Source organism: Pochonia chlamydosporia, chromosome 5 (genome assembly GCF_001653235.2).
Source record: "Pochonia chlamydosporia 170 chromosome 5, whole genome shotgun sequence".
In the NCBI taxonomy this organism is placed as follows: domain Eukaryota; kingdom Fungi; phylum Ascomycota; class Sordariomycetes; order Hypocreales; family Clavicipitaceae; genus Pochonia; species Pochonia chlamydosporia.
In genome coordinates, this window is record NC_035794.1 from 3,926,646 (window position 1) to 3,939,440 (window position 12,795).

At 49.7% G+C, this 12,795-nt stretch overlaps 5 protein-coding genes across 5 annotated transcripts; 2 read left to right on the forward strand and 3 right to left on the reverse strand.

Annotated features, from left to right (window-relative positions):
• Positions 1-318: 318 nt before the first annotated feature.
• Positions 319-981, forward strand: VFPPC_16339 (NADH:ubiquinone oxidoreductase; the record flags this gene model as incomplete). Its single annotated transcript, XM_018294092.1, has 5 exons — positions 319-369; positions 419-439; positions 513-519; positions 583-862; positions 930-981. 5 exons carry the CDS (start codon positions 319-321, stop codon positions 979-981), a joined length of 411 nt encoding a protein of 136 aa, XP_018142694.1.
• A 390-nt stretch (positions 982-1,371) lies between these two features.
• Positions 1,372-5,193, reverse strand: VFPPC_06489 (NAD(P) transhydrogenase, mitochondrial precursor; the record flags this gene model as incomplete). The annotated part of the gene is made up of 9 exons (XM_022428515.1): positions 1,372-1,403; positions 1,452-1,526; positions 1,574-2,218; positions 2,268-2,522; positions 2,586-2,756; positions 2,818-3,108; positions 3,162-3,764; positions 3,820-5,037; positions 5,100-5,193. 9 exons carry the CDS (start codon positions 5,191-5,193, stop codon positions 1,372-1,374), a joined length of 3,384 nt encoding a protein of 1,127 aa, XP_022284331.1.
• Positions 5,194-7,255: 2,062 nt separating this feature from the next.
• On the forward strand, positions 7,256-9,091 carry VFPPC_16340 (hypothetical protein; the record flags this gene model as incomplete). The annotated part of the gene is made up of 4 exons (XM_022429010.1): positions 7,256-7,318; positions 7,404-8,148; positions 8,255-9,011; positions 9,085-9,091. The coding sequence occupies 4 exons, from the start codon at positions 7,256-7,258 to the stop codon at positions 9,089-9,091; spliced, it is 1,572 nt and encodes a 523-aa protein (XP_022284332.1).
• An 88-nt stretch (positions 9,092-9,179) lies between these two features.
• Positions 9,180-9,552, reverse strand: VFPPC_16341 (hypothetical protein; the record flags this gene model as incomplete). Its single annotated transcript, XM_018294094.1, has 2 exons — positions 9,180-9,492; positions 9,545-9,552. 2 exons carry the CDS (start codon positions 9,550-9,552, stop codon positions 9,180-9,182), a joined length of 321 nt encoding a protein of 106 aa, XP_018142697.1.
• Positions 9,553-10,369: 817 nt separating this feature from the next.
• Positions 10,370-12,694, reverse strand: VFPPC_14056 (oligopeptidase family protein; the record flags this gene model as incomplete). Its single annotated transcript, XM_018291827.1, has 5 exons — positions 10,370-10,780; positions 10,836-10,999; positions 11,053-11,143; positions 11,195-12,151; positions 12,209-12,694. The coding sequence occupies 5 exons, from the start codon at positions 12,692-12,694 to the stop codon at positions 10,370-10,372; spliced, it is 2,109 nt and encodes a 702-aa protein (XP_018142698.1).
• Positions 12,695-12,795: the final 101 nt, after the last annotated feature.

A 12,795-nucleotide genomic window follows, 5' to 3' on the forward strand; every position in this document is an offset into this window, starting at 1 on the left:
AGCGACATTTGTACGCAGCACACCGGCGCGCGGTCGTGCAAGACACCGCGTACAGGTTCGTGCAAACATCCCAGCAGAATATAATATTATCCCACCGAAAGAAGCTTGAACCTTGTTTTGCCTCTCGCCTTGTTCGTAGATTTGTAGCTGTGGAGTTTTTGGCTGCTGGTTCCTGAGCTCACCAATTGAAGCTGCACCATTGGCCGAGCCGGACCCACCCGAAGTTTTCCCGGCCAATTCCACGACTTGATCTCAACCTCCGACGTCAACTTGCGATATTCCTCTCATCAAATCGTCGGCGAAACAGATACCGCCAAGATGTCGACTCTCCCCCGTACTTTGAGCAACCTGCGCAAGGTTGGCATCAAGGTTTGTTATTACACTGCTCAATTGCCAGCCATATGCTAACTGTTTGCAGGATTACTTCCGCCAAATGCTGGTATGTTCCCTAACCTCTCGACACGATCATCGACAAAAAATGACGGCTACTAACTTCGACTCTCCGTAAACAGTACATCGGTATGGATTAAATCTCCCTGGTAGTTGCGATTAGACCGAGCTGACGAATTAATTGATGCACAGGCGACACCAAATATGGTCGCCTAGTAGGCACCGACCGTGCCGGCAACAAGTTCTTTGAAAACATGGAAGAATTGCCCCTCCGTACCCGCTGGGTCGAATACGCGAAGCACGACTACGATGCCGCTCAGATTGAGCCCGGCTGGCACGCGTGGATGTCATATAGTGTGGACAAGCCGCCTACCGAGGATGCATTGATGGTTACGGGTCTACGAAAGTTTGAAAAGCCTTACGCCATTCCCAATTACACACAGACCAGGGCTGCGTTCAAGACGTACAGCACGTAAGTTGCATCTGGATTTGGACAGAGGCTTTTTGAGATGGAGTTCATGTGTGCTGACTGTGTGCAGAACTAAGCCTAAGGTTTCGGCATGGGAGCCGGTGGCTGCGCCGCGGACGTAGATGTTATAGTCAAGGGGGAAAGATTGTACATATGGATTGTAGAGAGTCTCAGGATTACCAATCAAAGAATTAAAGAATTCCTTTGTCACCAAGAAGGTTCCACCTGCTATTTCAGCCCAGCTTGATTATGGCCGTGACATGGATGCGGTTGACGTTCGATGCAGTGGGAGGGTGAATACCCAGTGATACTTTTGCCTCGTACAGACTACATCAGAAACACAATCTATCCGGTCCTCACATTGGTAGGTATTTACCACAACCACATATCAGCTTTTGCATCATTTGCGCATTCAAAGTCTAACAGTGTCTAGCCGTCTAGCTGGTCTACTGTCACTTGCAAAAACTATGGCATGCAAAAACAAAGACAAAACCCCAGTCATCCAGTCTCCTCTACATCTTGGCCTCGATAGCTGATTTGATCGCTACCAGGCGTTAGTAAGTGCTAACGGTGTTCAGGGAGTAAAACATACCTTCGCATGTATTTCTGGCATCGCCGAACAGCATCTTCGTATTGGGCATGTAAAACATAGGGTTGGGAACATCAGCTACGATGATTAGCTCTGTCCACCAGTGCTGGTCCAATGATACTCACCATATCCACTTGCCATGCCTCTCTTCATCACCACGACCTGTTTGCTCTTCCAAGCATGCAACACGGGCATGCCCTCGATGGCGCTGCCTTTCTCCATAGCGATGGGGTTAACAGTGTCGTTGGCACCAATGACAACAGTCAAGTCGGTGTCTGGGAAGTCGTCATTGATCTCATCCATTTCCAACACGATGTCATACGGCACACTGGCTTCAGCCAACAAGACGTTACACTGGCCGGGCATTCTACCAGCCACTGGGTGAATGGCAAATCGGACGGTGATGCCCTTTGAGCGTAGCTGCGAGACGATTGATGAGATAGCGTACTGGGCTTTGGCTACAGCCATGCCGTAGCCAACGACCAAAATAACCGACTCCGAATTTAACATTGCATCGGCCAGATCATCTACACTAGTTTGGGTGACCTCACCTTGAGGTTTAAATTCTTGCACTGCCGTCGGCGTCGATAACCCTCCAAACAGCACATTTGTGAGAGATCTATTCATTGCCACACACATGATGTATGAGAGAATAGAACCGGATACACCTATGAGTGCTCCAACACTTGTGAGGAGGGGATTGTCCAACATGAAGCCTTCAGCGACGAGGGCGAATCCACTGTATGCGTTCAATACAGTGATGACAACGGCTATAAGGGATTAGTACAGTATGCGAGGCTTTGGACCGGAGATACATACGCATGTCGGCACCACCAATGGCCGCCGTTGTCGTGTACCCTTTGACGAAACTGAGTGCGGTATTTGCAGCAAGAGCGCCAGCTGCAATCAATGGGCTTCCTGGTGCCATCGTGATAAAGGCACCCATAGTCGCCACGTTAGTAGCGAGTAGTCCTCCATTAAGAACATGGCGACCCGGAAGAATTGTGGGTTTGGAAGACATTCTACCCGCAAGCTTCATGAAGGCTACGAGGGAGCCAGTGAATGTAATGCCACCTATACGCGGTTAGGTACTAGTACAGTCGGGGTCGTCGCAAATTGCAGGTAAATTGAACGTACCAATAAGTACGCCAAGGTACGCGGTAACCATGTGCAAGGTCGAAATGTCGGTAACATCCGCCATTACACTACCAATGCTAGTCAAGACAGCAGCCAAGCCAACTACAGAGTGCAGAGCAGCAACGGTCTGAGGAAGATCAGTAGGGGTAATGCGCTTGCCAATCAGCATTCCTGCAATCTGTCAGTATACATGTCAAGTCGACCAAACGAGGAGACTTGCCAGCCATTGCACCAATCGTAGCAAGTGCGCCAAATTGAGTCAGAACTTCTGGAGAGAATCCAACTGCAAGCAAGCTTGCTAAAACGCCAGAACCAACACCAAGAATGCCAAGCATGTTGCCCATTCGGGCAGTAGCCTGAGAGGCAAGACCAGAGATGGAACCAATACAAAGTACTGAGCTGATGAGGTACCCAGCTTGAACGAGGCCTCCGGCTCCGGTAGATGCGGCGGCAATAAAGCCTCCACCGAATAGAGCAGCGGGTACGGCGTAGAGCCAAGGATACTCGGGAGGGTCAGTCGGCCCTGCTTACTGTTAGCATTTTAGTATTCCGTCACCTCATCGACCTAATACCTACGCTTAAACATGTCGAGCATTCTCTTCGTAATGACGAAGCCACCACCAACATTGACAAAAGCCAGCAAGACGCTCAGAGCACCAAATACTTGAGGGATGGTCTCTGGCAGGTATCCTCCTCCCAGGATAAAGAGGCCACCCACTCCAACCATGCCGGAAATAGCATTAGTGACGCTCATGAGAGGGGAGTGAAGAGCTGGAGCGACTCCCCAAACCACACGATAACCGATCAAACTAGCCAAACCAAATGTGAAGGCGTTCGACATGAAGAGTGGACCGGTGAACTTGCCCAAGGCGAGCACACTACCCATACCAGCAGTAACAGTGGCGACTTCCCGAGTCTTCTTCTGCCAAGGAGTGAGCTCTGCAATTTCGACGACAGCCTCAGCAGCAGGTTTGGCCGCAGGTGGGGGAGGAGCTGGTCGAGGAGCAGGAGGTATGATTTCACCATTTTTGGTAACAATTGAGCCACGGACTACTTCGTCAGAGAGATCGATGCCAAATTCCTTATCCTTTGGGGACATTGAGAGCAGGAATTTGGTGATGTTGTTGGAGTAGAGCGTAGACGACTGAGTCGGGAGACGTGATGGCAAATCAGTGTAGCCTGTAATTACATTAATGGCAAGAATAGTGACATATTTGTTTCGCCTGCAACTCACCTATAACCTTGACGTCCTTGTACATTGCCAGTTCACCCTTCTTGGTAGCCTCGCAGTTACCACCAGCTTCAGCGGCGAGATCCACAATAACACTACCGGGTTTCATGACGTCCAGCATATCGGTTTTGATGAGCTTCGGGGCTGGCTTGCCAGGAATCAGGGCAGTGGTGATGATTATGTCTACCTCCTTGGCCTGGTCCTTGAAAAGCTTCATCTCGGCATCAATAAATTCTTTGCTCATTTCCTTGGCATAGCCGCCTGCACCAGAACCGTCTTCTTGAATGTCAACCTCTATGAATTCGGCACCGAGAGACTGCACTTGTTCCCTAGCGGCGGGTCTGGTATCAAAGCCACGCACAATAGCTCCCATTCGGCGAGCTGTGGCAATTGCACTGAGACCGGCAACACCAGCACCAATAATCAAGACTTTGCAAGGAGGAATTTTGCCAGCAGCCGTGACTTGACCAGTCAAGAATCTTCCAAAAACATTGGAGGCTTCCAAAACAGCCTTGTAACCGGCAATATTTGCCATACTGCTAAGAGCATCAAAAACCTGTGCACGAGAAATACGGGGAATCATGTCCATTGCAAAGATTGTTGCCTTGCGATCCGCAATCTTTTTGACCAGATCTTGATTTTGAGCCGGCTGGAGAAAGGAAATTACCGTTTGCTTCTCCTTGATAGATTCAATCTCGTCGGTTGACGGGCTGCGCACCTTGAGTACGACGTCGGATGCAGACCAGACAGCCTGTGGACCGTCAACCATGGTAGCACCAGCCTTTTCGTAGGCATCGTCAAGAAACTCGGCCTGTGAACCGGCACCACGCTCGACAATGACCTTTCCGAAACCCTTCTTGAGCAAGAGGGCAACATTAGTTGGAGTCAAGGCAACCCGGCGCTCACCAGGGTAGATTTCCCTGGGCACACCGACTGTAAGCTGGCTATATGGTGTTGTTGGAGGCACCACGACAGTAGAATAATGCTGAGTCCCAGAAACTGGGGGAGGGCTCGATACGACAGAGGCATGGCGAACCAGCGCCAAGGACTTGCTGGTCACAGACGGAACCAAAGATGACTGTTTGGCCTGTCCGAGGGTATTGTGCCACTGGCGACGCGGGCAAAGCAATGGACGAACATCTGCCCCTCCGAGATCGGTCGAGTCAGCCAAATTGTGGTCAATGGAGCTCGGGAGTGACAAATGATATTCAAACCTGGTAGCTATGTACCCGGAATTGGAGCAAAAGACTCATAAAATGCAGGCAAAGAGAAGACAAGCTAACCTTTGAATCGGAGGTGGTTTCGCGTCAAGCGAGCGGTGGTAGAGGAGGAAAAGCAAAGCTCAGACGAGAGCGGGCGGAACAGGTTCGACGCCATCATGACAACACAATCATCTGGCAATTGGCGTCATGGAAGTCGCGTTGCGCAGGTTCAATCTCGAGAAACGGCGCGTTCGGATATGGTGAAGTCACGGCAGGGAAAGTTATGTCACGAGGGCAAAGCCGAGGATGTAAACGCACAAAGCATAGCCGAGATGAGAGAAGAGGTGCAATCAAAAATTCACAAGGGCATTTGCAAACAACAACACAGCTTGCAAAGTCCGTTGAGGGACGATTGATACGCTCTCGATCGCGACCACGATGCAAAGACGAAAGGATAAAGGCCGCGGAAGAGGGGTTGACGTGTAAAATGGTGTACGAGAGGTTGGAGAACAAAAAATACGCCAAGTACAATGACGCGCAGCCTTGGTGGTGTCTGCCACTGTCTGGTCTGGTGAGACTCCGGCTAGTCTACAGCTGCATGAGGGGTCTGGTCAGTTGGAGCACTGGAGGAAGGAGCGGCGTGTTGGCGCCTGCCACGGTAGGAACAGTGCTGAAACAGGTACCAGACTACTTTGTAGCCACGAGCTTGGCTCCAGGCTTGGATGGTAGCAATTGGACATCTGCATCAATGCCAACACGACAGTTACAATAGCACGCCGCCTGTGCCGTATTCCAATCGCCAATAGATCCCTGCCGCCATACATTTGGCCTCCCCTCCAGTACAAAGTTGCTTGCATTCAAGCGCATCTGAGTGGTGTCAAATATCCGGCACCTAACCCAACAGTACCTAGCACAGATGTAACTTGAGACTGGAGGTGACTGCCCAGGTGAGTCGGTCCATGTTCATGGAAGGTGCGGGGGTTCCAGGGGTCACCAAGGGTGGTCTGCTGGGAGAGTGGGGGCGCCAGCCTGCACCAGCCCAGCATTGGACCATCCTCAGAACTTAGTCCACTTCAAACCTGGGGAAGACAACATCGACCTGACGCTTGACCACAACCGCATCAACAAGCCATCCCGCATGCTCGGCGTGTCTTCCATGCATCCATTCTGAGTGACCCCCAGGTCACTCGACACCATTCTTGCACGTAAATGCATGCGGGGATGCGGCGCTATGTCGGACCAAGAACTCGGCTCCGTGCGGAGAACGAATTCTCCTCATCCTGACGCCGACACCCAGTATTGGGTTTTGGGGAATTGAGGAATTGGATAATGCCAATGACATATCCTTGTCTTGTCGTAAGGCAATCCATTTTGTTCCCGCCCGCCGTTCGCTAACAAGGGCTGCCTCATTCAGATGGACAGAGAGACATGAATTAGCCACGCGATATCAAAGGTTCCGCGTTAACATGCACTACAATACACTTCTGCAACAACACTCCAATGGCACACAGCCATGACAGAGCCTACGCTGAGCTCAAAGTTTTATATCTCAGCTACTATTACCAAAGTCGTGATGAAGATCTCAGACGTGCAAAAAAGTCTGGTTGGCTTGCCTTGCTGAAGAACCAACTGGCCTAGTGGAAACCGGCAAGCCTCATATTAGAGCCTTGGAGACCCGTCGCACTTGGTGGAAGAAGTGAAGAACCGTTTGACTTCCACGTCGGCGCATTCTATTGTTGTATTTTGTGATAATGGCTTCCCATGGAGTCTGGCCTCCAACCCCCAATCATCGACCATCCGAAAGCCATCGATTGCTGGGTTGTGTCGGTCAATAACTGCCCTGCCAGAAATCAACAGTGACTGGACTGAGCAGTTCTGGGAGGGACATATTGTTCCTGTGCGAATATTTTGATTGAGTCGAATTGTAAAGCCCAGCAACTCAAGTGCCGCCCATTCCGTCAGAATTGAAGACAGCTCCGTGGTAGCTTGGTATGCTGGGACGCTGGGAAAATGAAGTCGCTGGACCAAGCAGCAGCTACCAGTAACTATTTCACGTGAACTGCATAGTACATACCCTCACATGGTACGATGTGTGTATCAAACACATCTGCGCCTCGGGAGTTCGGACAACGAATTACATCTGGCTGCCACAGGATTACATCGCGTGAACCGCATAGATTCGTGGCCCATATACAGTAGCACCATTTTTCACAAAAGGACCAGACGTCAACGGATTCATGTTGGTGCCGTCAGGCGCGACGCACATTGGGCAACAGTGTTGGCTTTTGCCCTACCTGACTGCTTTGATACAGCGAATCAAGTGACGGTTCGACAGTATCCCCCGCACGTTTACTAAAAACTTTCCATGCCTGACAGTTATCGTAGTTACTATACCGGGATACAACAATGCCTCAGTCATTGGAGAGGGTACATCCAGAAGGCGACATCTTTCTTGTTTTGTCAAAGTCTCCAGAATATGAATACGAATCATTCGCACCCTGGAACGCACAATCGGCAGGCGAGGAATCGAAATCCAGGTACACAGGCAATACAGACAGCCAGGATTCTGCCATTTCAAGCCCACATTCGACAACGAACGATGAAAAACAAGACACTACAGCATATACCAAAGATGGTGGTAGCAAAGCCGAAGAATGTCTGAAGGATATGCTAGCCACCTCTCGCAGCGAGGCAAACGAGCCCAACTTAAGCGACTCGCAAGACTTCTACTTCCAAGTTTCATCAAAACATCTAGAGCACGCGTCTGACGTATTCAAGGCATGGCTTAAATCGCCTCTTGGGGAGACACAATTTCACGACGGACGACGAAAGCACAGTCTCCCATTTGGTGATCCAAAGGCGCTTTTAATATTGATGAACGTGATCCATGGGAACAATTCCAAAATACCTAGGTCAATTGACTTGGAGCTTCTAGCGATGATAGCAGTCTTGGTGGACTATTTCAACTGTTCAGAGGCTGTGGAACTAGCTGTCGACCTCTGGATCGATCACCTCCGACACGAGCTGCCAGCTGCACACAACAGGGAACTTGTGTTATGGATACTTATTTTTGACAAATTTAGTCGGGAGAAGCTACTCGAGAAAGCTCATGAGGTATTCTCTGCAAGTAGCACAGGGTATTTTGACGCACTAGGACTCCCCATATCCGAGGCTGTCATCAGTAGGTAATCCTGTACTAGGAGCGTTCCAAACTCGGAGCTAATGCCAATTGTCAGACCGCATGAATTGTGGAAGAGATAAAAAGATATCCCCTATCATTAAAACTCTTCTCAAGCTTGCTACCAGACTTCAGATGGGGCAAAGCAGATGCACCTTAGCATGTGAGTCAATGCTCCTGGGATCGCTGCTAAAGCACATGGGACCACTCTGCCTTTTGTCACCTGGGCCAGTACACCCATATCTAGGCCACAGTTACAAACAAATAGCAGAGGCATTCTCTCTTTTTGAGTCCCCAACTTGGTTTTGCGAGGTTTCACGGCAGTCATCACCAGAAGAGTCCGATTGTAAGATCAGCGGTCCCGATAATGGTCAAATCGAGGGTTGCAAGAGGCATAGGGCCCATTCGTGTTCTTCGGATCATGACTGGATAAATTCGATTCTTTTGAAGGTAAAGAGGGGCGTAGGGCCTTTCCCATTCTCGCTCGAGGTACAAAACCTGGCGGCCGACCGCCGGAAGAAAGGAAGAACGAGTTGTCTCCGAAAGCCTGATGCTGACCTCACGCACAAAACGCCAAGATGTTCCTTCTTTATGGAAACCGCACATTTTGTCAGCTTGGAAGACAATTATAGCGTTATACCATCGCTTCGGCCCGGTAACAAATTGTGCTGGGGCTCTAAGCAAGATGAAGTCCTTAACAGACTGCTCTGTAGAGACGTTTTGGCTGGTCAAGCAGAAGCGGAGCTCTCTGAATGGGACATTCGCAGTCTCTGTAATGTGACACGGAAGGTTTTATTGTCCCAACCAACCATGTTGCCTCTTACTGGCCCAATCAAGGTATCCTTTGGACGAGCGCCGTCTGCCGAAATCGACTAACAGATTTTTCAGATTATAGGAGACATATGCGGCCAGTATCACCCTTTATTGAGAATCTTGGATGATGTTGGTGTTCCGACATATAACAACTTTCTCTGCCTTGGCAACTATATTGGCAATACAGATCTGAGTATAGAAACGTTGTGTCTCTTATTTGCCTTGAAGATTAAATTCCCAAAGAACTTTTTTCTTCTCCGCGGTAAAAACGAGTCCAAGCACGAGAGCCGTAAACTTGGCTTCAAGTCTCTTTGTGCTGCGCGATATACTTCTGGTCTGTGGAAAACAGTACTTGATTGTTTTAATTGTCTTCCTTTGGCAGCCACTGTTAATGACAGTGTATTCTGCGTAAGTGGTGGAATTTGTAAAACAATAAGTTGCCTAGACGAGATAACGCAGATCAAGCGCCCTATAGAAGTAAGTCTCTTCTATGTAATATGAAATCCAAGCTAACGGGATTTCGGTCGGAAGATGCCTCGGCATGGATTAGTTTTTGACCTACTTAATTCCCGTCCAGACAGTGGCAATACCAGTTCGGATGAAGCATATTCATCAAGCTCTGGGTCAGATTACTCCTTTCCGGATGACTTCGGCGCAGACTATTGATCGGATTCTAGTGATTCCATTGTCACCGGGCATATATTTCGAGGAAGACGCCGCATTAACCGGAAAACCGTTCACCCAAAGTTTGATTCCGATGACTTGACCAAATTCTTGCAAGATCACAACTTGAAACTAGTGTTCCGCTCCAGTGAGCGCGTAGCAGAAGGGTTCAGGATTTCCCACAATGACAAGTTTGTAACTGTCTTTAGTGGAGCCGATTTTGAAAGTGAAGACAAGTCTGCGGTTGTCAATATCAGCGAGAAACTGACCTATGGCTTTGATGTGAGTGGCGACATATTCCGATGCCATACTATTACGTCTAACCAAGAAAAAGGTCTTGCGACGCCGAGAGCCAGGAGACCAGTCGGATATTTCCGACGAGTCAGATACATTTTCGGACATGACTTAATACAGAGCGTAATTCGGGTTAGAGGGGATGAAGACGTCGAGGTCGCGCTCGCGGCAGTGGACAGCAAACCTCACATTTGCCAAGTACAAAACACCACATCTAATGTTCTCCTGTGGCAGATGACCAGCATAACCGAAACCTCAGGAGCCAGGTACAAAGAATGAATTGCAATACCGGAGTCCCTCCGAAAGCCCTTGATCAACCCATTCAACTCAGGTTGTAGCTTTTTGAATGCTCTTAGCTGCCACCGACAATTGCCGTGGGAAACCAAACCCAACACTCCATCAATCACCACGTCTGGCTGTCCCTAGTAATCTCCCCATCAACACACCTCCTCACCCACCCAAACACGACCCTATACCACTCCAGCGAATTCTCTGGCCCTTCCACAATATGTCCTTCATCCGAAAACGTCAAGAACCTACTCGGCACCCCGTGCGCCTGCAACGTAGTAAACGCCGCCAAGCCCTCTGTCATGGGACACCTATAGTCCTTACTGCTATGTACAATAATCGTAGGAGGCGCATTCTTCCAATTCCGTAGCAGTTCTGGCTTCGCCGGATTGAAAGCCTCCAGACGCGCCATGTTGTCCCACGGATAGGGCGAGGAGCCAAAGCTACTGTCATTGATGACGATGTCGCTCTGGAGTTGGAACGAGGGGATGTTGAAGATGCCGTCGTGCCAGATGGCGCAGCAGAACTAATCGCTTGTAAGTAGTGTCATTGTCAACTGAAACAGGTACTTTGCAACAAACCTTGTTTATGATGTCGTGACCAAAACACCAGCTTATCATGTACCCTGCATAACTCCCTCCCACCAGAACCGCCTTGTTCATATCCAAAAAGGGGATATTCGCTAAATGGGTCATTAATCTCTGAAGATCGTCGAATGGCTTCCCGCCCCACGAGTCATTCACTCCTAATACACTTGTTACTCACTACGTCAACAAGTATCATCAGAACGTTACCTACGTCTCGCAAAGTCCACTCCATAGCCAATACTGCCGCTTAAATTCGGTAATATCACCACATAACCCTGCTCAGCCCAAGCCGCAAAATTTGCCTACACCGCGTTAGTGACCAGTTCATCAGCGTGGTATGCAGTAAAACTCACCGCAACCATCCACGAATCTGTCCATGAAGACACCGGTCCACCATGCGGCCTCACGACAACGGGATACTTCTTCCGTTCATCAAAATCACTCGGTACAACCATGAATGCATGTACAGACACCTCGTCAGCGCCCGGGAACCAAAACTCTCTCACCATACCGCCATGTAAGCCGAACTTTTTGCCGCTATTCCTCATGGATACTCCCAAGCTCTGGATCCGTGGCTCTGGAACACCAATGCGCTCCCATTTGCTGCTCTCTATGAAAGAAGAGCTAGAAACTATGAGTTCATCCCATGTTCTGGTACGTAGAGGATGAAATGCGCTGACTATTCCGCCGCGGTAGAACGTCTTTGACTGCCGCTCGTTAAACACGTCAACGTAGTCGAGTTCAGATCTTCCTTGTCGCTCACTCTGTACGATCAATGTCGTAGATGAGCCTGCGAATTCGAACCCCGCGGGTGGTTCCCTGCCGGTTCGCTTATTATGTGTCTGTCCGCCTAGTGTCTTGGTAACAGTGAGCGTTTCCGTCGGCGCAAAATGGACATGGTTGTTGTAAAGGTCGCATAATTGCGTGAAGAGGTAGGCGATGACGGCGCCGTCCGGACTAAACCGTATATTGCTTGCGTAGCCTTTAACCTGGAGTGAGGGTGCTATTATTTGTTGGGGTTTCTGGGATGGCGGTGATGTGAATGACTCCAACGGCACGTAAATTTGAACAGAAACCATTGTTTCCTGAGGGTTTCGACAGGATAAATCCCTTGCTACAACGGTGATCCCAGCTGATCCAATGTCAAAGTTGTTGGTGCTGCTGTTGCCACCGTACATCCCGAGGGGGCCTTCGAGATTGACATCGTCTAAAAGTTTGATGAGCTCGCCTGCGAGTTTCCATTTCCCATCTCGGAAGAGCAGCTTGTTGTACCAGAGAGTAAACCTCTCGGACCGGTATAGTTCGTTCCACTACAAAGAGAGGAAATAAGCAACTATCGCGACACAGCAAGTGTCATTAAGACTTACGAATCGAATTGCCGGTTTGTCAAATACCCTCACCGTCGACGGCTTGTCAACAACCGTCTCGTTATAAAGTCTTCCATCAGGCCCAATCAACCCCGTAACTACAAACGCAACTCCATCGTCCACAGCCTTCAACTTCAAGTTCGCCACAGGCGCGTCGAATGTAGCGGCCACATAACGCTCTCTGCTAACATTGCTCCCACTGGCAACTACAGCCTGCGTGACGCCCTTATCCCCAGCCTTCAGATAAACAATGTGGTCTCGCGTGCCGGGGAGCCAGTGCGCGTCGTGCACGCCCTCTTCGTCGGTAAGCTCTACAGAGGTGTTACTCGAAACGGTCAGCACGCGCAGCACGGTTGTTGTTCCCTTTCCAATCTCATGCGTGGACTCGGTAAAGAGCACAAGAGTTCCGTCTGAGTTTGGTACGGCAGCACTGCGACGCGGAGCACTGATCAGTGTCTCGGGGCTTAATTTAACCAGTTGGACCATGGCGACACGCGTTCTGCCCAAAGCTGAGCCTTGGTCGGAACCGTATAATGATGGAGGGATTGTGATTGTGTTGGTGTGTGAAGGTGTTGGTTCAAATGTGC